Source organism: Taudactylus pleione, unplaced genomic scaffold (genome assembly GCF_031769625.1).
Source record: "Taudactylus pleione unplaced genomic scaffold, aTauple2 ptg001845l, whole genome shotgun sequence".
Taxonomy (NCBI): Eukaryota; Metazoa; Chordata; class Amphibia; order Anura; family Myobatrachidae; genus Taudactylus; species Taudactylus pleione.
The window spans coordinates 585556-613095 of record NW_028286242.1 but is presented as its reverse complement, the minus strand read 5'-3'; the positions used below and the strand labels follow the sequence as shown (position 1 = coordinate 613095).

At 46.1% G+C, this 27540-nt stretch overlaps 1 protein-coding gene across 1 annotated transcript; it reads right to left on the bottom strand.

Annotated features, from left to right (window-relative positions):
- Positions 1-778: 778 nt before the first annotated feature.
- LOC148436278 (uncharacterized) lies at positions 779-26103 on the bottom strand. The gene is made up of 5 exons (XM_088465102.1): positions 25907-26103; positions 12103-12248; positions 10561-10749; positions 3839-3941; positions 779-2035 (listed from the first exon to the last, which is right to left on the bottom strand). Exons 1-5 carry the CDS (start codon positions 26013-26015, stop codon positions 987-989), a joined length of 1596 nt encoding a protein of 531 aa, XP_088321228.1. The 5' UTR covers positions 26016-26103; the 3' UTR covers positions 779-986.
- Positions 26104-27540: the final 1437 nt, after the last annotated feature.

Here is a 27540-nt window from a genome sequence, read left to right as displayed (position 1 = left end):
GCGACGAGGAAGCCGTCGCTCGGGGTCTCGCACAAAAGGGGGCATGCTGTCGATGGTGAGTGACAGCATGCCCCCTTTGGTGGGTGTGCCGGGGGCTTGACTGCCAGACGGAGGCGTTCCCATGGGAACGCCTACCGTCTGGGTCCAGCCCCACTGACATCAGTAGTGATGTCAGTGGGAGTGATTTTGGCTCTGATAGAGCCAAAATCACTCCAGGGCTTGCGGCAGCGAGACCCTACCACAGGGTCTCATCGCAAGCCCGATGGTCGCGATGGTCTTGACGATCGCGACCATCATCATGGACGCTCGCATAAGCTGTGGGTGGTAACCCACAGCTATGCGAGCGTCCAAGAGGCCACTCCATTTTTAGGTAGGAGGGGCCTGATTCAGAGTGAGCGCTCTGGTCAGAGCGTCCGGCTCTGAATCAGGCCCTGTGTTCCAAATCTCGGGTCAGACCCAGGATTTAAGTGTAAAAGCAGTATCACTGTATTGCACAGGTTCTCAAACTGGGTCCTCAGGACCCCAAACAGTGCATGTTTTCCAGGTCTCCTCCCAGAATCGCAAGTGAAATAATTAGCTCCACCTGTGGATCTTTTAAACTGCAGCAGTGAGTAATGAATACACCTGTGCACCTGCTGGGTGACCTGGAAAACGTGAACTGTGTGGGGTCCTGAGGACCGAGTTTGAGAACCACTGCTGTATTGGATTTGTACATTTTAAATGAATAAATAGCCATAAGATGTAACAAAATAAAATTACAACAGCAAAGTTAACAGTGTCAGGATAACATTATTACTTTAATAATATTACTTCCAAAAACAGACTTGTACAACAACAGTACACAAGGTGCCAACTCAAAGCGTTTCCCTCCAGATAAAGATGCTTAAAGAAATATCTGGAGATCTCAGTATTAGGAGTTTATCAGCAAGAACAGGAAAACGCTTTGATTAATGAAGTTTGTTCCACATACGAAATACAATCAATCTTCATCGGTGATGATGTGCGTGAATCCTCTGATGTCTGACAATATCGGATTTCAGCTTGAAGCATTTCCCGCAGTAGGAGCAGGTAAACGGCTTCTCCCCGGTGTGAATGGTCTGATGTTTAAATAGAATCGACCTCTGCGTAAAACATTTCCCGCAGTCAGAACATGAAAACGGCTTCTCCCCGGTGTGAATCCTCTGGTGGTCGAGCAGGCTCGCTTTCTGGGTGAAACACTTGCCACAGTCAGAACATGCGAACGGCCTCTCCCCTTTGTGAATGCGCTGATGCGCGACAAGATTGGGTTTATGGGTGAAGCAAGATCCGCACTCTGAGCAAATGAACGGCTTCTCCCCCGTGTGAATCCGCTGATGTTTGACCAGGTCCGGCTTGCGTATGAAGCATTTGCCACAATCGGAGCAGGTAAACGGCTTCTCGCCGCTGTGGATTCTCTGGTGCTTGCTAAGGTCCGACTTCCGGGTGAAGCATTTCCCGCAGTCGCCACAGCCGAAGGGCTTCTCGCGCGTGTGAAACTTCTGATGTGCCACCAGAGTTGATTTCTGGGTAAAGCATTTCCCGCACTCGGAGCAGGAGTATGGCTTCTCGTTGGTGTGAATCCTCTGATGTACGACCAGGTCGGATTTCTGGGTGAAGCACTTCCCACACACAAAACATGGAAAGGGCTTCTCTCCTGTGTGGATCCTCTGATGGCGAATGAGCGTGGCCTTTTGTGCAAAACTTTTCCCACACGTACAACACGGAAACTGTTTCTCACTCGTGTGACTAGTCTGCTGTGCTATAACATTTACATCGTGGGCAAAGCACTTATCATAGTCAGGGCATGGATAGAATGTCCCTCCGATATTATCGGTATTATGTGGTTTATCGGAACATTCCTCGTGGTGAGAGGGATCAGGTGGCATATCAGTGCTGTGATATGCTAGGTGTATATTTGGATTGATGGTGGTTTCTCCTGGAGAGCTTCGTGTGGAGGCGTTATCTTCTGTATCACAGCCAGGTCTATCTGAGATATTACATTGCTTGTGTGGATAACCTGCGAATACAAAAACTGTATTAGTGAGGGACTGAGACTAACTTAGGTACATGCTATCCCCAATGCCTCTTAAGTTTTTAAGCATCAAGGAATACTTAAGTTTATACTTAAATGGTGCCACTTCTAAGGGTGGCTTTGAATCAAGACTATGACACCCCCTGCTGCTTTTGCGATCCCAGCACTGAAACGGAGGTCACAGGCTGGGATCACGATTGCGACCATCGGTGGTCGATGGTTGCGATGGTGGACTGGACCGGCCTCCGGCCAGCTGAGTAAGCCTCAGCCTGGCCGGCTTGCAAGCCCAGGACACTACGTTGATCAATGCAGATCCTGGACTGGCATCTCCCGGAAAACGTGTGTACACGCCCCCGTTTCCGGGAACGGCAGCCGGCCCCGTGCGCAGATTCCCGATAATCGGGAATCTGCGATCAGCAGTGAACTTGCGTTCACTGCTTAATCAGGCCCAATGTGTGGAATATCGGACATCTGAGCAATCCTAAACTTCCGTGGCCAGTGATCCTGCACACTCTCTGACTACAGCATGCCCCAAAGACATCGCCAACCCTACCCCCAAATTTCTTTAAATGCTCTCCCTCCCCGCCCCCAACCGTCCGCAGTGTGTCAATCACACTGCGAGCAAGACCACAGCGCAACCGGAGCAGCAACACCACCTCGGCACACTACAGCTACGACACAAGAGCGTCCATCTCTTAGTGATTATTACTCACCTGTGCTGATAGCTGTAGTGACAGAGGAGGGTGTAGGATAAGAGATTGCTGTAGTGACAGAGGAGGGTGTAGGATAAGAGATTGCTGTAGTGACAGAGGAGGGTGTAGGATAAGAGATTGCTGTAGAGACAGAGGAAGGTGTAGGATAAGAGATGGCTGTAGTGACAGAGGAGGGTGTAGGATAAGAGATTACTGTAGTGACAGAGGAGGGTGTAGGATAAGAGATTGCTGTAGTGACAGAGGCGGGTGTAGGATAAGAGATTGCTGTAGTGACAGAGGAGGGTGTAGGATAAGAGAGTGCTGTAGTGACAGAGGAAGGTGTAGGATAAGAGATTGCTGTAGTGACAGAGGAGGGTGTAGGATAAGAGACTGCTGTAGTGACAGAGGAGGGTGTAGGATAAGAGACTGCTGTAGTGACAGAGGAGGGTGTAGGATAAGAGATTGCTGTAGTGACAGAGGAAGGTGTAGGATAAGAGATTGCTGTAGTGACAGAGGAGGGTGTAGGATAAGAGACTGCTGTAGTGACAGAGGAGGGTGTAGAATAAGATTGCTGTAGTGACAGAGGAGGGTGTAGGATAAGAGATTGCTGTAGTGACAGAGGAGGGTGTAGGATAAGAGATTGCTGTAGTGACAGAGGAGGGTGTAGGATAAGAGATTGCTGTAGAGACAGAGGAAGGTGTAGGATAAGAGATGGCTGTAGTGACAGAGGAGGGTGTAGGATAAGAGATCGCTGTAGTGACAGAGGAGGGTGTAGGATAAGAGATCGCTGTAGTGACAGAGGAGGGTGTAGGATAAGAGATTGCTGTAGTGACAGAGGAGGGTGTAGGATAAGAGATTGCTGTAGTGACAGAGGAGGGTGTAGGATAAGAGAGTGCTGTAGTGACAGAGGAGGGTGTAGGATAAGAGATTGCTGTAGTGACAGAGGAAGGTGTAGGATAAGAGTGCTGTAGTGACAGAGGAGGGTGTGGGATAAGAGAGTGCTGTAGTGACAGAGGAGGGTGTAGGATAAGAGATTGCTGTAGTGACAGAACAAGGAGAATATGTGACTGTTCTGTACTTAGTGATTATTACTCACCTGTGCTGATAGCTGTAGGGATTTCCTCCTCCTTACACTGCTGATCCCCCATCACATACGTCTCCTCTTCTTCATTAATTCTCGCTTCTCTCAAGTTTTCATCCTTTGTGTAACAAAACAGAATTAAAATATATATATTCTGAGAATAGTCGGTTTAATAAATGCAGAGAGATAAATCAGAGTAGTATTGTTTTATTGCATAGTATTATATTGGCTCTATGGGTAATGTCTTTTTTTTTGGGGGGGGGGGGGGGGGTGTTTAACACTAAAGGGACCTGAATGATGTTACACGTAACACAAAGTGTAGTGCGGTCAGTCAACGGTACGATGGTGCAAGACAAAACATTTGTGCCCTCCTAACTTTGCATGTGCTAATAATGTGTATTCGGATTTTAATGGTCTCTGGTAAGGGGATGAAGTCAGGAAGCCGATGGTCAAAATGCCAACCGCCGGCTTCCCGACTGTCAAATCCCGGCAGGGTACTAATGGCAGGCGTGGAAATCCTGACGCCTGTCATTAGACCTACGGCGGAGCCCGACATACCGAACTGAGGGGGGGGGGGGGTGGGTTAGGCACACCTAAGGGAGTGTTAGGGTTAGGGGGGGTAGTGTTAGCATTACTTGCCTAAATCCGCTGTCGGGATCTTCACCTCTGCCGGACCTTGCTTTCCCTTGTAAAGAATATGGAAAGCAAGATAAGGGAAGAGATAGTAGTACCGCAGAGACAGTGGCTTGTGCCAAACATCACCACACAAGGTAAGTACAGTCTACCGGTCCCGTTCCTCGCCGGATGCCAGCGGCGGTGTGCTTCATCATGGCTGGATGCACAGGACAATTATACCAGATGTGAGAGTCTCATGTCAGCATCAGGGAACAGGGCACAGAATGAAACCGTTACAGCATCAGCCTCAAGCAATCCGATCACAGGCAGGCTTCTGCAACAAGATGTAGTCAACATGTCGGCAGTCAGAATGTCGACACCAGAGTGCTGCCGTGTGAAATGCCGACATTATGATTAAGCTGTGGTGGGAGGGTTGGGGTTAGAGTTAGTGTACTCCACATCACACCGCCGACCCGCTGATTTGTCGAAATTTTGAGCATGTCGACATTGTCAATAGCAACATTCTCATGTTGACAAAACTACACAGAACCCAAGTATCCGACTAACAATATGTATATCACCGCAAATGACAACACTAGATTTGATTACTGATTGCAATTATTGCCATAGAGCAGCTAATTTTTTCAATATATAATGTGTAATCATCACAAGATGTGCTCCGCTCATGAGCCCTTGGCTACATAAGACGGTGATTCAATCCCGAGCAATGTACGGTCGCCACGTGTAACTGCGCGCGCCGCCCAGAATTACGACAGAGCAACTTTGTTAATTTTCCTGCGCAAACCTACGGCGGTGCAAGGTAAAATGACCGACGTTACAGTCACTAAGTGCTGCTGCCCAGATGGCACATCACCCACATTGATCAGAATTGAACAGGCCCCTAAACTCTAAATGTATCAGACCTACACCTGTGTCGTATCATTGTCTACAGCTGCGGTACTGTACAGAGGGCTGGGTCTTATCCTCAGGGAGTAAATTCCACTTAGAAGGGGATCCCCAGATTTCAGAAACCAAAGCCCTGCACGTAGTTTGGGCAGGACATATACATAACTTAGATCTACCAGACCTGACTTATAGGTGCAAGAGTGGACGGAGTCGCCCCACTCACTGCAATTGCATGGGCGAGGAAGATAAAGAGATCATTAGAAAAATGCAGTAACCACCCATGGGAGAGTGAAGGAATAAACCAGCAATTAACTGAACAAAACGTTTCCCATACACGAACTCTATGGGTTGCTTAGGTTTGTCAACATAACCAGTCATAATGTCGTCATTAAGTTAAAGTCGTATTTTTGGACATTGACCATGTCGGCACTGATAAAAATGTCGACATGCCTAGAATGTTAACAAAACAGTCCTAGTGGTGCAGTGGCTTCACTTTCCTGCTGTGGCGTCGCCCTGTGGTCCAGCGGTCAGCTGACGCGGCATTCCGGCGGAGTCATGTGATGAAGTCATTCTGGCTGTCAGTACGCTACCTCAAACCCGAACAATCCCCTCTGACAGCCTAACCCTAATGTCGGCACTGTGTCACATGCCGACACTGCGGTGTCAACATTGATTGCAGACACGAGAACTGAACCCTGTGCACTAACCTATATTGGTCAGTATATGTGAACAAGCGAATGAGATAGGTCAAACGTTTTCTGAATGGAGACCCCAGGGGACACTGGGACAACCAGATGAGCATCAATGACGCCATTAACAGAGCAGCACTAGCTTAGGATCTACTATGGGCATCTGTGAGTGTAAATTGTAGTAATCGAATTATTGATTAACACGTATAAGCATGAATAAGGATTAATCTTTCTATTGCGTGTTTTCCTTTAAATGAAATACTACATATACAGTATATGACATTCAGCTACAAAATAAGGTTACTGAAACCGCAGCTGACAGGGAGACGAGCTGAACGTAGGTTGCTAGGAGTCGCGACTAGGTGTTGGCAAGAAAGGAAGATTATCATCAACATCTCTACAGAAGACAGGAAGCCAAGATGGGTGCTTCATAGGCTGATAGCTGAGCAGAAGGAAACACCCTCACCGTAAGTCTTGCAAGACGTAAAAAACAAAGCCTTATAAGAAACCTATACTAAGCACTTAAATATATGAATGCTTTATAAATGCTATTGGATACCAAGCTTTACAAACACTGTTTGATTGGATATTAGCAGGCTTCAGAAATGTTATGAGATAGGTGTACATTTCTCAGCAACCAATCGTATTACTAAAGACTCTCTGAGGAAGTAGCTTTCAGATCTCAGAGAGCCGACTTGCACTCGACATAACTTTGTTGTGGTCATTGCTCTCTTGCTGGCCGGCTACAGGAACAACAAAAGGCAGATTTTCCTAGATTGGTACTTAGGAGAAGTACCCTCACACATCTAATAGAAGGTACCACACAGTGGAAGTTTGTTAATCTCTCCATGGTCTCATCCATCCTGTTCCTGCTGATGGAAGGACTAAACTATGGAACAGATGATGCGTTTTGTAATGGCTTTTTCAGCCAGTGATGTGAGGGGCCGGCGATTCCCCAACATCACGTCCTTGTACAGACCCCTGTGTTCCTCTATATACTCCCACTCCTCCATGGAGAAATAGACAGTGACGTCCTCACACCTTATAGGGACTTGACACACACAATGATACAGTCATCACCCAGACACATCCCCTGGTGTTACTGTATAATGTCCCATTCCCAGCAGTCACCTCTCCAGTCATCACCCAGACACATCCCCTGGTGTTACTGTATAATGTCCCATTCCCAGCAGTCACCTCTCCAGTCATCACCCAGACACATCCCCTGGTGTTACTGTATAATGTCCCATTCCCAGCAGTCACCTCTCCAGTCATCACCCAGACACATCCCCTGGTGTTACTGTATAATGTCCCATTCCCAGCAGTCACCTCTCCAGTCATCACCCAGACACATCCCCTGGTGTTACTGTATAATGTCCCATTCCCAGCAGTCACCTCTCCAGTCATCACCCAGACACATCCCCTGGTGTTACTGTATAATGTCCCATTCCCAGCAGTCACCTCTCCAGTCATCACCCAGACACATCCCCTGGTGTTACTGTATAATGTCCCATTCCCAGCAGTCACCTCTCCAGTCATCACCCAGACACATCTCCTGGTGTTACTGTATAATGTCCCATTCCCAGCAGTCACCTCTCCAGTCACCACCCAGACACATCCCCTTGTGTTACTGTATAATGTCCCATTCCCAGCAGTCACCTCTCCAGTCATCACCCTGACACATCCCCTGGTGTTACTGTATAATGTCCCATTCCCAGCAGTCACCTCTCCAGTCATCACCCAGACACATCTCCTGGTGTTACTGTATAATGTCCCATTCCCAGCAGTCACCTCTCCAGTCATCCCCCAGACACATCCCCTTGTGTTACTGTATAATGTCCCATTCCCAGCAGTCATCACCCTGACACATCCCCTGGTGTTACTGTATAATGTCCCATTCCCAGCAGTCACCTCTCCAGTCATCACCCAGACACATCTCCTGGTGTTACTGTATAATGTCCCATTCCCAGCAGTCACCTCTCCAGTCATCCCCCTGACACATCCCCTGGTGTTACTGTATAATGTCCCATTCCCAGCAGTCACCTCTCCAGTCATCACCCTGACACATCCCCTTGTGTTACTGTATAATGTCCCATTCCCAGCAGTCACCTCTCCAGTCATCACCCTGACACATCCCCTGGTGTTACTGTATAATGTCCCATTCCCAGCAGTCACCTCTCCAGTCATCCCCCAGACACATCCCCTGGTGTTACTGTATAATGTCCCATTCCCAGCAGTCACCTCTCCAGTCATCCCCCAGACACATCCCCTGGTGTTACTGTATAATGTCCCATTCCCAGCAGTCACCTCTCCAGTCATCCCCCTGACACATCCCCTGGTGTTACTGTATAATGTCCCATTCCCAGCAGTCACCTCTCCAGTCATCACCCAGACACATCCCCTGGTGTTACTGTATAATGTCCCATTCCCAGCAGTCACCTCTCCAGTCATCACCCAGACACATCCCCTGGTGTTACTGTATAATGTCCCATTCCCAGCAGTCACCTCTCCAGTCATCACCCAGACACATCCCCTGGTGTTACTGTATAATGTCCCATTCCCAGCAGTCACCTCTCCAGTCATCACCCAGACACATCCCCTGGTGTTACTGTATAATGTCCCATTCCCAGCAGTCACCTCTCCAGTCATCACCCAGACACATCCCCTTGTGTTACTGTATAATGTCCCATTCCCAGCAGTCACCTCTCCAGTCATCACCCTGACACATCCCCTGGTGTTACTGTATAATGTCCCATTCCCAGCAGTCACCTCTCCAGTCATCACCCAGACACATCTCCTGGTGTTACTGTATAATGTCCCATTCCCAGCAGTCACCTCTCCAGTCATCCCCCAGACACATCCCCTTGTGTTACTGTATAATGTCCCATTCCCAGCAGTCACCTCTCCAGTCATCCCCCAGACACATCCCCTGGTGTTACTGTATAATGTCCCATTCCCAGCAGTCACCTCTCCAGTCATCACCCAGACACATCCCCTGGTGTTACTGTATAATGTCCCATTCCCAGCAGTCACCTCTCCAGTCATCACCCAGACACATCTCCTGGTGTTACTGTATAATGTCCCATTCCCAGCAGTCACCTCTCCAGTCACCACCCAGACACATCCCCTTGTGTTACTGTATAATGTCCCATTCCCAGCAGTCACCTCTCCAGTCATCACCCTGACACATCCCCTGGTGTTACTGTATAATGTCCCATTCCCAGCAGTCACCTCTCCAGTCATCACCCAGACACATCTCCTGGTGTTACTGTATAATGTCCCATTCCCAGCAGTCACCTCTCCAGTCATCCCCCAGACACATCCCCTTGTGTTACTGTATAATGTCCCATTCCCAGCAGTCATCACCCTGACACATCCCCTGGTGTTACTGTATAATGTCCCATTCCCAGCAGTCACCTCTCCAGTCATCACCCAGACACATCTCCTGGTGTTACTGTATAATGTCCCATTCCCAGCAGTCACCTCTCCAGTCATCCCCCTGACACATCCCCTGGTGTTACTGTATAATGTCCCATTCCCAGCAGTCACCTCTCCAGTCATCCCCCTGACACATCCCCTGGTGTTACTGTATAATGTCCCATTCCCAGCAGTCACCTCTCCAGTCATCCCCCTGACACATCCCCTGGTGTTACTGTATAATGTCCCATTCCCAGCAGTCACCTCTCCAGTCATCACCCAGACACATCCCCTGGTGTTACTGTATAATGTCCCATTCCCAGCAGTCACCTCTCCAGTCATCACCCAGACACATCCCCTGGTGTTACTGTATAATGTCCCATTCCCAGCAGTCACCTCTCCAGTCATCACCCAGACACATCCCCTGGTGTTACTGTATAATGTCCCATTCCCAGCAGTCACCTCTCCAGTCATCACCCAGACACATCCCCTGGTGTTACTGTATAATGTCCCATTCCCAGCAGTCACCTCTCCAGTCATCACCCAGACACATCTCCTGGTGTTACTGTATAATGTCCCATTCCCAGCAGTCACCTCTCCAGTCACCACCCAGACACATCCCCTGGTGTTACTGTATAATGTCCCATTCCCAGCAGTCACCTCTCCAGTCATCCCCCAGACACATCCCCTTGTGTTACTGTATAATGTCCCATTCCCAGCAGTCATCACCCTGACACATCCCCTGGTGTTACTGTATAATGTCCCATTCCCAGCAGTCACCTCTCCAGTCATCACCCTGACACATCCCCTTGTGTTACTGTATAATGTCCCATTCCCAGCAGTCACCTCTCCAGTCATCACCCTGACACATCCCCTGGTGTTACTGTATAATGTCCCATTCCCAGCAGTCACCTCTCCAGTCATCCCCCAGACACATCCCCTGGTGTTACTGTATAATGTCCCATTCCCAGCAGTCACCTCTCCAGTCATCACCCTGACACATCCCCTGGTGTTACTGTATAATGTCCCATTCCCAGCAGTCACCTCTCCAGTCATCACCCTGACACATCCCCTGGTGTTACTGTATAATGTCCCATTCCCAGCAGTCACCTCTCCAGTCAGTAGGTGAATGATCTTGTTGGTGAGTTCCAGAATCTTCTGGTCATTGTGTCTCTCATGTATCAGTGAGTGAGGTGGAGGCACCGTGATGGGGCTCTGGGTCCTGCTCAGTCCTCCTGACACACGGTGGCTACTACTTGGAGTCAAAACAGTAGTGGACTTCTTCATTACTGTGTAATCCTGTGTATTGATAGACATTAAAAAATATAACTATGAATATAAAATGAACAATTTTGTGCCTAAAAGCTCTATACATAAGTGATGTTACTGTGACACTCCCAGACTCCCTCACCTCCCCAGTCAGGTACCTGTGTTAGTAATAGAGATAATAGTGATGTTACTGTGACACTCCCAGACTCCCTCACCTCCCCAGTCAGGTCCCTGTGTTAGTAATAGAGATAATAGTGATGTCACTGTGACACTCCCAGACTCCCTCACCTCCCCAGTCAGGTCCCTGTGTTAGTAATAGAGATAATAGTGATGTTACTGTGACACTCCCAGACTCCCTCACCTCCCCAGTCAGGTCCCTGTGTTAGTAATAGAGATAATAGTGATGTTATTGTGACACTCCCAGACTCCCTCACCTCCCCAGTCAGGTCCCTGTGTTAGTAATAGAGATAATAATTATGTCACTGTGACACTCCCAGAATCCCTCACCTCCCCAGTCAGGTCACTGTGTTAGTGATAGAGATAATAGTGATATCACTGTGACACTCCCAGACTCCCTCACCTCCCCAGTCAGGTACCTGTGTTAGTAATAGAGATAATAATTATGTCACTGTGACACTCCCAGACTCCCTCACCTCCCCAGTCATGTCCCTGTGTTAGTAATAGAGATAATAGTGATGTCACTGTGACACTCCCAGACTCCCTCACCTCCCCAGTCAGGTCCCTGTGTTAGGAACAGAGATAATAGTGATGTCACTGTGACACTCCCAGACTCCCTCATCTCCCCAGTCAGGTCCCTGTATTAGGAATAGAGATAATAGTGATGTCACTGTGACACTCCCAGACTCCCTCATCTCCCCAGTCAGGTCCCTGTGTTAGGAATAGAGATAATAGTGATGTCACTGTGACACTCCCAGACTCCCTCACCTCCCCAGTCAGGTCCCTGTGTTAGTAATAGAGATAACAGTGATGTCACTGTGACACTCTCAGACTCCCTCACCTCCCCAGTCAGGTCCCTGTGTTAGTAATAGAGATAACAGTGATGTCACTGTGACACCCCCAGACTCCCTCACCTCCCCAGTCAGGTACCTGTGTTAGTAATAGAGATAATAGTGATATCACTGTGACACTCCCAGACTCCCTCACCTCCCCAGTCAGGTCCCTGTGTTAGTAATAGAGATAATAGTGATGTCACTGTGGCACTCCCTGAATCCCTCACCTCCCCAGTCAGGTCCCTGTGTTAGTAATAGAGATAATAGTGATATCACTGTGACACTCCCAGACTCCCTCACCTCCCCAGTCAGGTCCCTGTGTTAGTAATAGAGATAACAGTGATGTCACTGTGACACTCCCAGACTCCCTCACCTCCCCAGTGAGCAGGTAGATGATCTCCAGGGTGAGGTTCAAAATCTCCTCAGTCATGAGACTCCTGTTCTTGTCCATCCTTGGGACACTGATGGTCACCGATCCCGGTGGGGGATGGGGAGGGACAGAACCAGCTGTAATTACTACTGAAAAAGAAGAAGATCTAATGAGATGAAATCGTAATCTGCGGACATAAAATATTGGAGCCAGACTTTAGCACATGCGTATTGATAATGCTAAATAAAGTATATAGGCCCTCATTTAGCGTGCACTGGTGAATGCAGATTCCCGTTACGCAGTACGTGTCCTGTGTATATGTAAGCAGAGCGGCAGCAAACTGTCAGTCTGCTGCCGTTTGGTTGGCGGCGACGGCCTGAGTTTCCAAAAACGGAGGCATCTGCGGCGGCCGGCTGCGTGATTCCATGGGCCGATGGCCCGCAGAATATCCCATGCTGCATTGGACAAAGGAGGCGTGATGCCTGCATCTGTATTACCATATCTGCACAGATGGAATTGCAAAGCTGCCTGCGAGCAGCTTTGCAATTCCGTCCGAAGCTGAATAAGGCCCATAGTCCATCTTATAAAGATAATAAGTCACTTCTGCAGACATCACATGACCTCTGCAAGCCAATAACTAATCATATTAGTTATACCACAAGCAGTGCAACTGGTGGGTCAATTACAGAGTATTCGTTCATTGACTCATATAAATAAAGTTTATTCTTTTCAGAAACATCGTCCTTAGCAACTCTCCTGCATAGTCTTCAACTTCATGTCGACTTCTGACTTTCCATGTGCTTATATTTCTGAACCATGGATGTTAGGTATGGATGATTAACATAAAAAATATATATATAAGTTTTATGTATACTTACGTGTTGTACTGTCACCTCCTTTCCTTACTTCTACTTACAGAATGTTTTAGGGTTATTCCATCAAAATAACAAATCAAAAATGGAAAAGTTACAACTTTATCCCCCCTACATCCCCCTTCCCCCGGGTTGAATAAATTTAGTACCAATCCCTGATGGCCAGCAAGCATTAGGACAGATAATAAAAGGAAACAGTATGCTTGGAATAGGACTAAGGACCTCATTTAGGGTCGATCGCTTGCTGCAAGCGATCGCTCTGAATGAGGGCGGCCGCTTACTTTTTAAAGTGCCGCCTTCTGGTCGATCGCTAGGTTGTGGGTTACCACCCACAGCTCTAGTGACCGACCAGGGTGATGGTCATCACCATCGCGACCATCGGGGCTTACGACCAGACCCTAAGGTTGGGTCTGGGCTCTCGTAAGCCCCAGGGAACTGTTTGAGCAGGAAGTTCCCCACTGACATCATCAATGATGTCAGTGCGGCCGCCCCCAAACGGCAAGCGTTCCGACTGGAACGCCTCCCTTTGGCCGGGCCCGGCCCGCCCAGCAAACGGGGCGAGCTGTCACTCAACATCGACAGCTCGGCTCCGTCGTGCGCATGCTCTCTGGGGACCATCGACCTGGTTGCGAGCGCATCGGCGCTTGCGACCGAGTCTGAATGAGACCCTAAATGCATTAATATATGTAAAAAAAAGTAACAAGCCCAGTATGTATAGGAGTTACACATATTACACACTGATTAGCACTGTACACAGGTCACACCAATATCACACACCTGATACACACTGACAACTATACACAGGTCACACCGATATCACACTGATCACTATACACAGGTCACACCAATATCACACACCTGATACACACTGATCACTATACACAGGTCACACCAATATCACACACCTGATACACACTGATCACTATACACAGGTCACACCGATATCACACTGATCACTATACACAGGTCACACCAATATCACACACCTGATACACACTGATCACTATACACAGGTCACACCAATATCACACACCTGATACACACTGATCACTATACACAGGTCACACCGATATCACACACCTGATACACACTGATCACTATACACAGGTCACACCAATATCACACACCTGATACACACTGATAACTATACACAGGTCACACCGATATCACACTGATCACTATACACAGGTCACACCAATATCACACACCTGATACACACTGATCACTATACACAGGTCACACCGATATCACACACCTGATACACACTGATATCACACTGATCACTATACACAGGTCACACCAATATCACACACCTGATACACACTGATCACTATACACAGGTCACACCAATATCACACACCTGATACACACTGATCCCTATACACAGGTCACACCGATATCACACACCTGATACACACTGATCCCTATACACAGGTCACACCGATATCACACTGATCACTCTACACAGGTCACACCAATATCACACACCTGATACACACTGATCACTATACACAGGTCACACCAATATCACACACCTGATACACACTGATCCCTATACACAGGTCACACCGATATCACACTGATCACTATACACAGGTCACACCAATATCACACACCTGATACACACTGATCACTATATACAGGTCACACCAATATCACACACCTGATACACACTGATCCCTATACACAGGTCACACCGATATCACACACCTGATACACACTGATCCCTATACACAGGTCACACCGATATCACACACCTGATACACACTGATCACTATACACAGGTCACACCAATATCATACACCTGATACACACTGATCCCTATACACAGGTCACACCAATATCACACACCTGATACACACTGATCACTATACACAGGTCACACCGATATCACACACCTGATACACACTGATATCACACACCTGATACACACTGATCATCACTATACACAGGTCACACCAATATCACACACCTGATACACACTGATCACTATACACAGGTCACACCGATATCACACACCTGATACACACTGATATCACACTGATCACTATACACAGGTCACACCAATATCACACACCTGATACACACTGATCACTATACACAGGTCACACCAATATCACACACCTGATACACACTGATCACTATACACAGGTCACACCGATATCACACACCTGATACACACTGATCCCTATACACAGGTCACACCGATATCACACTGATCACTCTACACAGGTCACACCAATATCACACACCTGATACACACTGATCACTATACACAGGTCACACCAATATCACACACCTGATACACACTGATCCCTATACACAGGTCACACCGATATCACACTGATCACTATACACAGGTCACACCAATATCACACACCTGATACACACTGATCACTATATACAGGTCACACCAATATCACACACCTGATACACACTGATCCCTATACACAGGTCACACCGATATCACACACCTGATACACACTGATCCCTATACACAGGTCACACCAATATCATACACCTGATACACACTGATCCCTATACACAGGTCACACCAATATCACACACCTGATACACACTGATCACTATACACAGGTCACACCGATATCACACACCTGATACACACTGATAACTATACACAGGTCACACCGATATCACACTGATCACTATACACAGGTCACACCAATATCACACACCTGATACACACTGATCACTATACACAGGTCACACCAATATCACACACCTGATACACACTGATCACTATACACAGGTCACACCAATATCACACACCTGATACACACTGATCACTATACACAGGTCACACCTATATCACACACCTGATACACACTGATCACTATACACAGGTCACACCGATATCACACTGATCACTATACACAGGTCACACCAATATCACACACCTGATACACACTGATCACTATACACAGGTCACACCAATATCACACACCTGATACACACTGATCACTATACACCGATATCACACACCTGATACACACTGATCACTATACACAGGTCACACCGATATCACACTGATCACTATACACAGGTCACACCAATATCACACACCTGATACACACTGATCACTATACACAGGTCACACCAATATCACACACCTGATACACACTGATCCCTATACACAGGTCACACCGATATCACACTGATCACTATACACAGGTCACACCAATATCACACACCTGATACACACTGATCACTATACACAGGTCACACCAATATCACACACCTGATACACACTGATCACTATACACAGGTCACACCGATATCACACACCTGATACACACTGATCACTATATACAGGTCACACCAATATCACACACCTGATACACACTGATATCACACACCTGATACACACTGATCACTATACACAGGTCACACCGATATCATACACCTGATACACACTGATCACTATACACAGGTCACACCGATATCACACACCTGATACACACTGATCACTGTACACAGGTCACACCAATATCACACACCTGATACACACTGATCACTATACACAGGGCACACCGATATCATACACCTGATACACACTGATCACTATACACAGGTCACACCGATATCACACACCTGATACACACTGATCATCACTATACACAGGTCACACCAATATCATACACCTGATACACACTGATCACTATACACAGGTCACACAGATATCATACACCTGATACACACTGATCCCTATACACAGGTCACACCAATATCACACACCTGATACACACTGATCACTATACACAGGTCACACCGATATCACACACCTGATACACACTGATAACTATACACAGGTCACACCGATATCACACTGATCACACCAATATCACACACCTGATACACACTGATCACTATACACAGGTCACACCAATATCACACACCTGATACACACTGATCCCTATACACAGGTCACACCGATATCACACTGATCACTATACACAGGTCACACCGATATCATACACCTGATACACACTGATCCCTATACACAGGTCACACCAATATCACACACCTGATACACACTGATCACTATATACAGGTCACACCGATATCACACACCTGATACACACTGATAACTATACACAGGTCACACCGATATCACACTGATCACTATACACAGGTCACACCAATATCACACACCTGATACACACTAATCACTATACACAGGTCACACCGATATCACACTGATCACTATACACAGGTCACACCAATATCACACACCTGATACACACTGATATCACACACCTGATACACACTGATCACTATACACAGGTCACACCGATATCATACACCTGATACACACTGATCACTATACACAGGTCACACCAATATCACACACTGATCCCTATACACAGGTCACACCGATATCACACTGATCACTATACACAGGTCACACCAATATCACACACCTGATACACACTGATATCACACACCTGATACACACTGATCACTATACACAGGTCACACCGATATCACACACCTGATACACACTGATCACTGTACACAGGTCACACCAATATCACACACCTGATACACACTGATCACTATACACAGGGCACACCGATATCATACACCTGATACACACTGATCACTATACACAGGTCACACCGATATCACACTGATATCACACACCTGATACACACTGATCATCACTATACACAGGTCACACCAAAATCATACACCTGATACACACTGATCACTATACACAGGTCACACCAATATCACACACCTGATACACACTGATCCCTATACACAGGTCACACCGATATCACACTGATCACTATACACAGGTCACACCGATATCATACACCTGATACACACTGATCCCTATACACAGGTCACACCAATATCACACACCTGATACACACTGATCACTATATACAGGTCACACCGATATCACACACCTGATACACACTGATAACTATACACAGGTCACACCGATATCACACTGATCACTATACACAGGTCACACCAATATCACACACCTGATACACACTGATCACTATATACAGGTCACACCAATATCACACACCTGATACACACTGATATCACACACCTGATACACACTGATCACTATACACAGGTCACACCGATATCATACACCTGATACACACTGATCACTATACACAGGTCACACCGATATCACACACCTGATACACACTGATCACTGTACACAGGTCACACCAATATCACACACCTGATACACACTGATCACTATACACAGGGCACACCGATATCATACACCTGATACACAGTGATATCACACACCTGATACACACTGATCACTATACACAGGTCACACCGATATCATACACCTGATACACACTGATCACTATACACAGGTCACACCAATATCACACACCTGATACACACTGATCCCTATACACAGGTCACACCGATATCACACTGATCACTATACACAGGTCACACCAATATCACACACCTGATACACACTGATCACTATACACAGGTCACACCAATATCACACACCTGATACACACTGATCACTATACACAGGTCACACCGATATCATACACCTGATACACACTGATCACTATACACAGGTCACACCGATATCTCACACCTGATACACACTGATCACTGTACACAGGTCACACCAATATCACACTGATCACTATACACAGGTCACACCAATATCACACACCTGATACACACTGATCACTATACACAGGTCACACCAATATCACACACCTGATACACACTGATCCCTATACACAGGTCACACCGATATCACACTGATCACACCAATATCACACACCTGATACACACTGATCACTATATACAGGTCACACCAATATCACACACCTGATACACACTGATATCACACACCTGATACACACTGATCCTATACACAGGTCACACCAATATCACACTGATCCCTATACACAGGTCACACCGATATCACACACCTGATACACACTGATCACTATACACAGGTGACACCGATATCACACACCTGATACACACTGATCCCTATACACAGGTCACACCGATATCACACACCTGATACACACTGATCCCTATACACAGGTCACACTGATATCACACACCTGATACACACTGATCACTATACACAGGTCACACCAATATCACACACCTGATACACACTGATCACTATACACAGGTCACACCAATATCACACACCTGATACACACTGATCACTATACACAGGTCACACACCTGATACACACTGATCCCTATACACAGGTCACACCGATATCACACACCTGATACACACTGATCATCACTATACACAGGTCACACCGATATCATACACCTGATACACACTGATCATCACTATACACAGGTCACACCGATATCATACACCTGATACACACTGATCCCTATACACAGGTCACACCGATATCACACACCTGATACACACTGATCACTATACACAGGTCACACCGATATCATACACCTGATACACACTGATCATCACTATACACAGGTCACACCGATATCATACACCTGATACACACTGATCACTATACACAGGTCACACCAATATCACACACCTGATACACACTGATATCACACACCTGATACACACTGATCACTATGCACAGGTCACACCAATATCACACACCTGATACACACTGATCCCTATACACATGTCACACCGATATCATACACCTGATACACACTGATATCACACACCTGATACACACTGATCACACCGATATGATACACACTGATCACTATACACAGGTCACACACCTGATACACACTGATCACTATACACAGGTCACACCGATATCACACACCTGATACACACTGATCACTATACACAGGTCACACCGATATCACACACCTGATACACACTGATCCCTATACACAGGTCACACCGATATCATACACCTGATACACACTGATCACTATACACAGGTCACACCGATATCATACACCTGATACACACTGATATCACACACCTGATACACACTGATCACTATACACAGGTCACACCGATATCATACACCTGATACACACTGATCACTATACACAGGTCACACCGATATCACACACCTGATACACACTGATCACTATACACAGGTCACACCGATATCATACACCTGATACACACTGATCATCACTATACACAGGTCACACCGATATCATACACCTGATACACACTGATCCCTATACACAGGTCACACCGATATCACACACCTGATACACACTGATCATCACTATACACAGGTCACACCGATATCATACACCTGATACACACTGATCATCACTATACACAGGTCACACCGATATCATACACCTGATAGACACTGATCATCACTATACACAGGTCACACCGATATCATACACCTGATACACACTGATCATCACTATACACAGGTCACACCGATATCATACACCTGATACACACTGATCCCTATACACAGGTCACACCGATATCACACACCTGATACACACTGATCACTATACACAGGTCACACCGATATCACACACCTGATACACACTGATCACTATACACAGGTCACACCGATATCATACACCTGATACACACTGATATCACACACCTGATACACACTGATATCACACACCTGATACACACTGATATCACACACCGATCCCTTTACACAGGTCACACCGATATCACACACTGATCCCTATACACAGGTCACACCGATCATACCGATATCACACACCCGATACACACTGATCATCACTATACACAGGTCACACCGATCATACACCTGATACACACTGATCCCTATACACAGGTCACACCGATATCATACACCTGATACACACTGATATCACACACCGATCCTTTTACACAGGTCACACCGATATCACACTTATCCCTATACACAGGTCACACTGATGTCACACACCTGATAAATACTGATCCCTATACACAGGTCACACACCTGATACATACTGATTCCTATACACAGGTCACACACCTGATACACACTGATCCCTATACACAGGTCACACCGATATCACACACCTGATACACACTGATCCCTATACACAGGTCACACTGATATCACACACCTGATACACACTGATCACTATACACAGGTCACACCAATATCACACACCTGATACACACTGATCACTATACACAGGTCACACCAATATCACACACCTGATACACACTGATCACTATACACAGGTCACACACCTGATACACACTGATCCCTATACACAGGTCACACCGATATCACACACCTGATACACACTGATCATCACTATACACAGGTCACACCGATATCATACACCTGATACACACTGATCATCACTATACACAGGTCACACCGATATCATACACCTGATACACACTGATCCCTATACACAGGTCACACCGATATCACACACCTGATACACACTGATCACTATACACAGGTCACACCGATATCATACACCTGATACACACTGATCATCACTATACACAGGTCACACCGATATCATACACCTGATACACACTGATCACTATACACAGGTCACACCAATATCACACACCTGATACACACTGATATCACACACCTGATACACACTGATCACTATACACAGGTCACACCAATATCACACACCTGATACACACTGATCCCTATACACATGTCACACCGATATCATACACCTGATACACACTGATATCACACACCTGATACACACTGATCACACCGATATGATACACACTGATCACTATACACAGGTCACACACCTGATACACACTGATCACTATACACAGGTCACACCGATATCACACACCTGATACACACTGATCACTATACACAGGTCACACCGATATCACACACCTGATACACACTGATCCCTATACACAGGTCACACCGATATCATACACCTGATACACACTGATCACTATACACAGGTCACACCGATATCATACACCTGATACACACTGATATCACACACCTGATACACACTGATCACTATACACAGGTCACACCGATATCACACACCTGATACACACTGATCACTATACACAGGTCACACCGATATCATACACCTGATACACACTGATCATCACTATACACAGGTCACACCGATATCATACACCTGATACACACTGATCCCTATACACAGGTCACACCGATATCACACACCTGATACACACTGATCATCACTATACACAGGTCACACCGATATCATACACCTGATACACACTGATCATCACTATACACAGGTCACACCGATATCATACACCTGATACACACTGATCATCACTATACACAGGTCACACCGATATCATACACCTGATACACACTGATCATCACTATACACAGGTCACACCGATATCATACACCTGATACACACTGATCCCTATACACAGGTCACACCGATATCACACACCTGATATCACACACCTGATATACACTGATCACTATACACAGGTCACACCGATATCACACACCTGATACACACTGATCACTATACACAGGTCACACCGATATCATACACCTGATACACATTGATATCACACACCTGATACACACTGATATCACACACCTGATACACACTGATATCACACACCGATCCCTTTACACAGGTCACACCGATATCACACACTGATCCCTATACACAGGTCACACCGATCATACCGATATCACACACCCGATACACACTGATCATCACTATACACAGGTCACGCCGATCATACACCTGATACACACTGATCCCTATACACAGGTCACACCGATATCATACACCTGATACACACTGATATCACACACCGATCCTTTTACACAGGTCACACCGATATCACACTTATCCCTATACACAGGTCACACTGATGTCACACACCTGATAAATACTGATCCCTATACACAGGTCACACTGATGTCACACACCTGATAAATACTGATCCCTATACACAGGTCACACACCTGATACATACTGATTCCTATACACAGGTCACACACCTGATACATACTGATTCCTATACACAGGTCACACACCTGATACATACTGATTCCTATACACAGGTCACACACCTGATACATACTGATTCCTATACACAGGTCACACACCTGATACATACTGATTCCTATACACAGGTCACACACCTGATACATACTGATTCCTATACACAGGTCACACACCTGATGCATACTGATCCCTATACACAGGTCACACACCTGATGCATACTGATTCCTATACACAGGTCACACCAATATCACACACCTGATACACACTGATCACTATACACAGGTCACACCGATATCATACACCTGATACACTGATCATCACACACCGATCCCTTTACACAGGTCACACCGATATCACACTTATCCCTATACACAGGTCACACTGATATCATACACCTGATACACACTGATCATCACTATACACAGGTCACACCGATATCATACACCTGATACACACTGATCCCTATACACAGGTCACACCGATATCACACACCTGATACACACTGATATCACACACCTGATACACACTGATCACTATACACAGGTCACACCGATATCACACACCTGATACACACTGATCACTATACACAGGTCACACCGATATCACACACCTGATACACACTGATATCACACACCTGATACACACTGATATCACACACCGATCCCTTTACATAGGTCACACCGATATCACACACCTGATACACACTGATATCACACACCGATCCCTTTACACAGGTCACACCGATATCACACTTATCCCTATACACAGGTCACACTGATGTCACACACCTGATAAATACTGATCCCTATACACAGGTCACACACCTGATACATACTGATCCCTATACACAGGTCACACACCTGATACATACTGATCCCTATACACAGGTCACACACCTGATACTTACTGATTCCTATACACAGGTCACACACCTGATACATACTGATCCCTATACACAGGTCACACCAATATCACACATCTGATACACACTGATCACTATACACAGGTCACACCGATATCATACACCGATCCTTTTACACAGGTCACACCGATATCACACTTATCCCTATACACAGGTCACACTCCTGATAAATACTGATCCCTATACACAGGTCACACACCTGATACATACTGATTCCTATACACAGGTCACACACCTGATACATACTGATTCCTATACACAGGTCACACACCTGATGCATACTGATCCCTATACACAGGTCACACACCTGATGCATACTGATTCCTATACACAGGTCACACCAATATCACACACCTGATACACACTGATCACTATACACAGGTCACACCGATATCATACACCTGATACACACTGATCATCACACACCGATCCCTTTACACAGGTCACACCGATATCACACTTATCCCTATACACAGGTCACACTGATGTCACACACCTGATAAATACTGATTCTTATACACAGGTCACACACCTGATACATACTGATCCCTATACACAGGTCACACACCTGATACATACTGATCCCTATACACAGGTCACACACCTGATACATACTGATTCCTATACACAGGTCACACACCTGATACATACTGATCCCTATACACAGGTCACACACCTGATACATACTGATCCCTATACACAGGTCACACACCTGATACATACTGATCCCTATACACAGGTCACACACCTGATACATACTGATTCCTATACACAGGTCACACCAATATAACACACTGATCCCTATACACAGGTCACACCGATCATACCGATATCACACACCCGATACACACTGATCATCACTATACACAGGTCACACCGATCATACAGCTGATACACACTGATCCCTATACGCAGGTCACACCGATATCACATACCTGATACACACTGATCATCACACACCGATCCCTTTACACAGGTCACACCGATATCATACTTATCCCTATACACAGGTCACACTGATGTCACACACCTGATAAATACTGATTCTTATACACAGGTCACACACCTGATACATACTGATCCCTATACACAGGTCACACACCTGATGCATACTGATTCCTATACACAGGTCACACCAATATCACACACCTGATACACACTGATCACTATACACAGGTCACACCGATATCATACACCTGATACACACTGATCATCACACACCGATCCCTTTACACAGGTCACACCGATATCACACTTATCCCTATACACAGGTCACACTGATGTCACACACCTGATAAATACTGATTCTTATACACAGGTCACACACCTGATACATACTGATCCCTATACACAGGTCACACACCTGATACATACTGATCCCTATGCACAGGTCACACACCTGATACATACTGATCCTTATACACAGGTCACACACCTGATACATACTGATCCCTATACACAGGTCACACACCTGATACATACTGATTCCTATACACAGGTCACACCAATATAACACACTGATCCCTATACACAGGTCACACCGATCATACCGATATCACACACCCGATACACACTGATCATCACTATACACAGGTCACACCGATCATACAGCTGATACACACTGATCCCTATACGCAGGTCACACCGATATCACATACCTGATACACACTGATCCCTAAACACAGGTCACTCCGATATCACACACCCATCCGTATACGCAGGTCACACTGATACCACACACCTAATACACACTGGTCACTATACACAGGTCACACAGATATCACACACAGGTCACACTGATCCCTATACACAGGTCACACCGATATCATACACACCTGATACATATTGATCCCTATGCACAGGTCACACACCTGATACATACTGATCCCTATACACAGGTCACACTGATGTCACACACCTGATACATACTGATCCCTATACACAGAACACACTGATATCACACACTGGTCACTACACACATGATACACACTGATCATTATACACAGGTCACACTGATAGGTCTCACACACTGATATCACACACCTGTTAGTAATGACCTCTTGTATGCAGGTATTGGTGGTCTGGGTGATGGGGTCCCTATCAGGGTGGCAGATAACGTTGTCTCTGGATCTTTGTTCTCCTGGAGTCTCATTGAAACACTAGAGTTCCCCTATTCAATTACAGAAATTCTGTTTACACGCCGGCCATTTTCCTAAAGACCAATCTTGTATTAGATATATACAGTGTCCTCCCCGAAATGGCGCCGACACAGAAGACACTACTTAACGGTGTTTTCTCCCCACTCAACTAATGCCGCAAATCGGGCAAGGATGAGAACCTGCCAAACACACCTGACAGCTTGTACGTAATCTAGGAGCCATGTTACGTATGATTATGGCTTCACCAAAATGGCCGCCAGTTAGAGGAGTAGAGGGATTCAGTGCTCCCCTCCTGGGTGTTATGAGAAAACTGAAGGACTCAGGATCCTGTGCTGCATCATCCTAATGACATGTGTATGTTGGTAACTGTGTGTGTAACAACCTGTGAGACAGATGTGTGCTTTGTGTCTGCATTATATACATTTGCCAAGTGTACTGATATTTCCTGTCAGTGTCCCTATTTTATTTAATGCTGATGATCTGAGCAGTGCAGATCTTCTTTCTCTGAGTATCAGTGCAATTCCTAAGCTCTGGGCTTTAGAAGTAATTATGTATTAAAGTGGAGGGATTTTCTATTATCAAATGCACAGTAATAATGTAACCAAGTTCAGTAAATGTGTCATTATAGAGTAGATGGATAGTACATAGCTGCCAACTCTCCCTAATATCCAATTACAGCTCCAGACTGCAATGACGCCACCCAGGAATTTTTTCTCCTTAAAACTGTCCCTATTTTTCACTATCACCAAAATGATTTGTTCTGACAGCAGAGAGTACTTGTTTACTCTCCCAGGATGCTCACGAAATTTGGGTTTCCCTCCCAGCCGACTGGAAAAGTGGGCATGTCTCCCGGCCAGCCCCCTGCACATACCTGCGCGCCAGTCGCCTATCCCCGGACCCCCTGCACATACCCGCGCACCGGCCGCCTATCCCCGGACCCCCTGTACATACCTGCGTGTTAGCAGCCTATCCCCGGACCCCCTGCACATACACGCGCCGTGACGTGGTTCGTGCTGAATAACGTCATCGTGGCCCTGACCCCTGCTTTACAACGCCATTAAATTTGGCATTGCGGGACGGTGATGATATTGCACAGTCCCCTCCTGGAGGCGGCAGACAGATTGTCGGCAAGTATTGAGCAGAGTGCGTATCGTCAGGGCTGTCTTAACAGCAGTGTAGGCCCTGGGCAAAGCAATGCACTGGGACCCCTACCCACCCATTCATGGGCATACAAATGTAAATGGTCAATAAAATGAAACCTTTAGATTTAATGGTACTTTCAACAAAATCAGTGTTTTACACATTAAAAAGAAATTATGTAAAACAAGGATCAATCGTTATCAGCCTTAAAAAAACACAAACATTTTTCAACATATAAATGTTAATTAATTGGTATCAATGAATTAATTATTATTAATCAACACAAATGTTTGCAAAATTTCTTTGTTGAGAATTGTTTTATGATTGGCTTGAAGTCAGTGGTCTTTAGGCAGGGGCGTTTTAAGAGAGGAGGGGGCC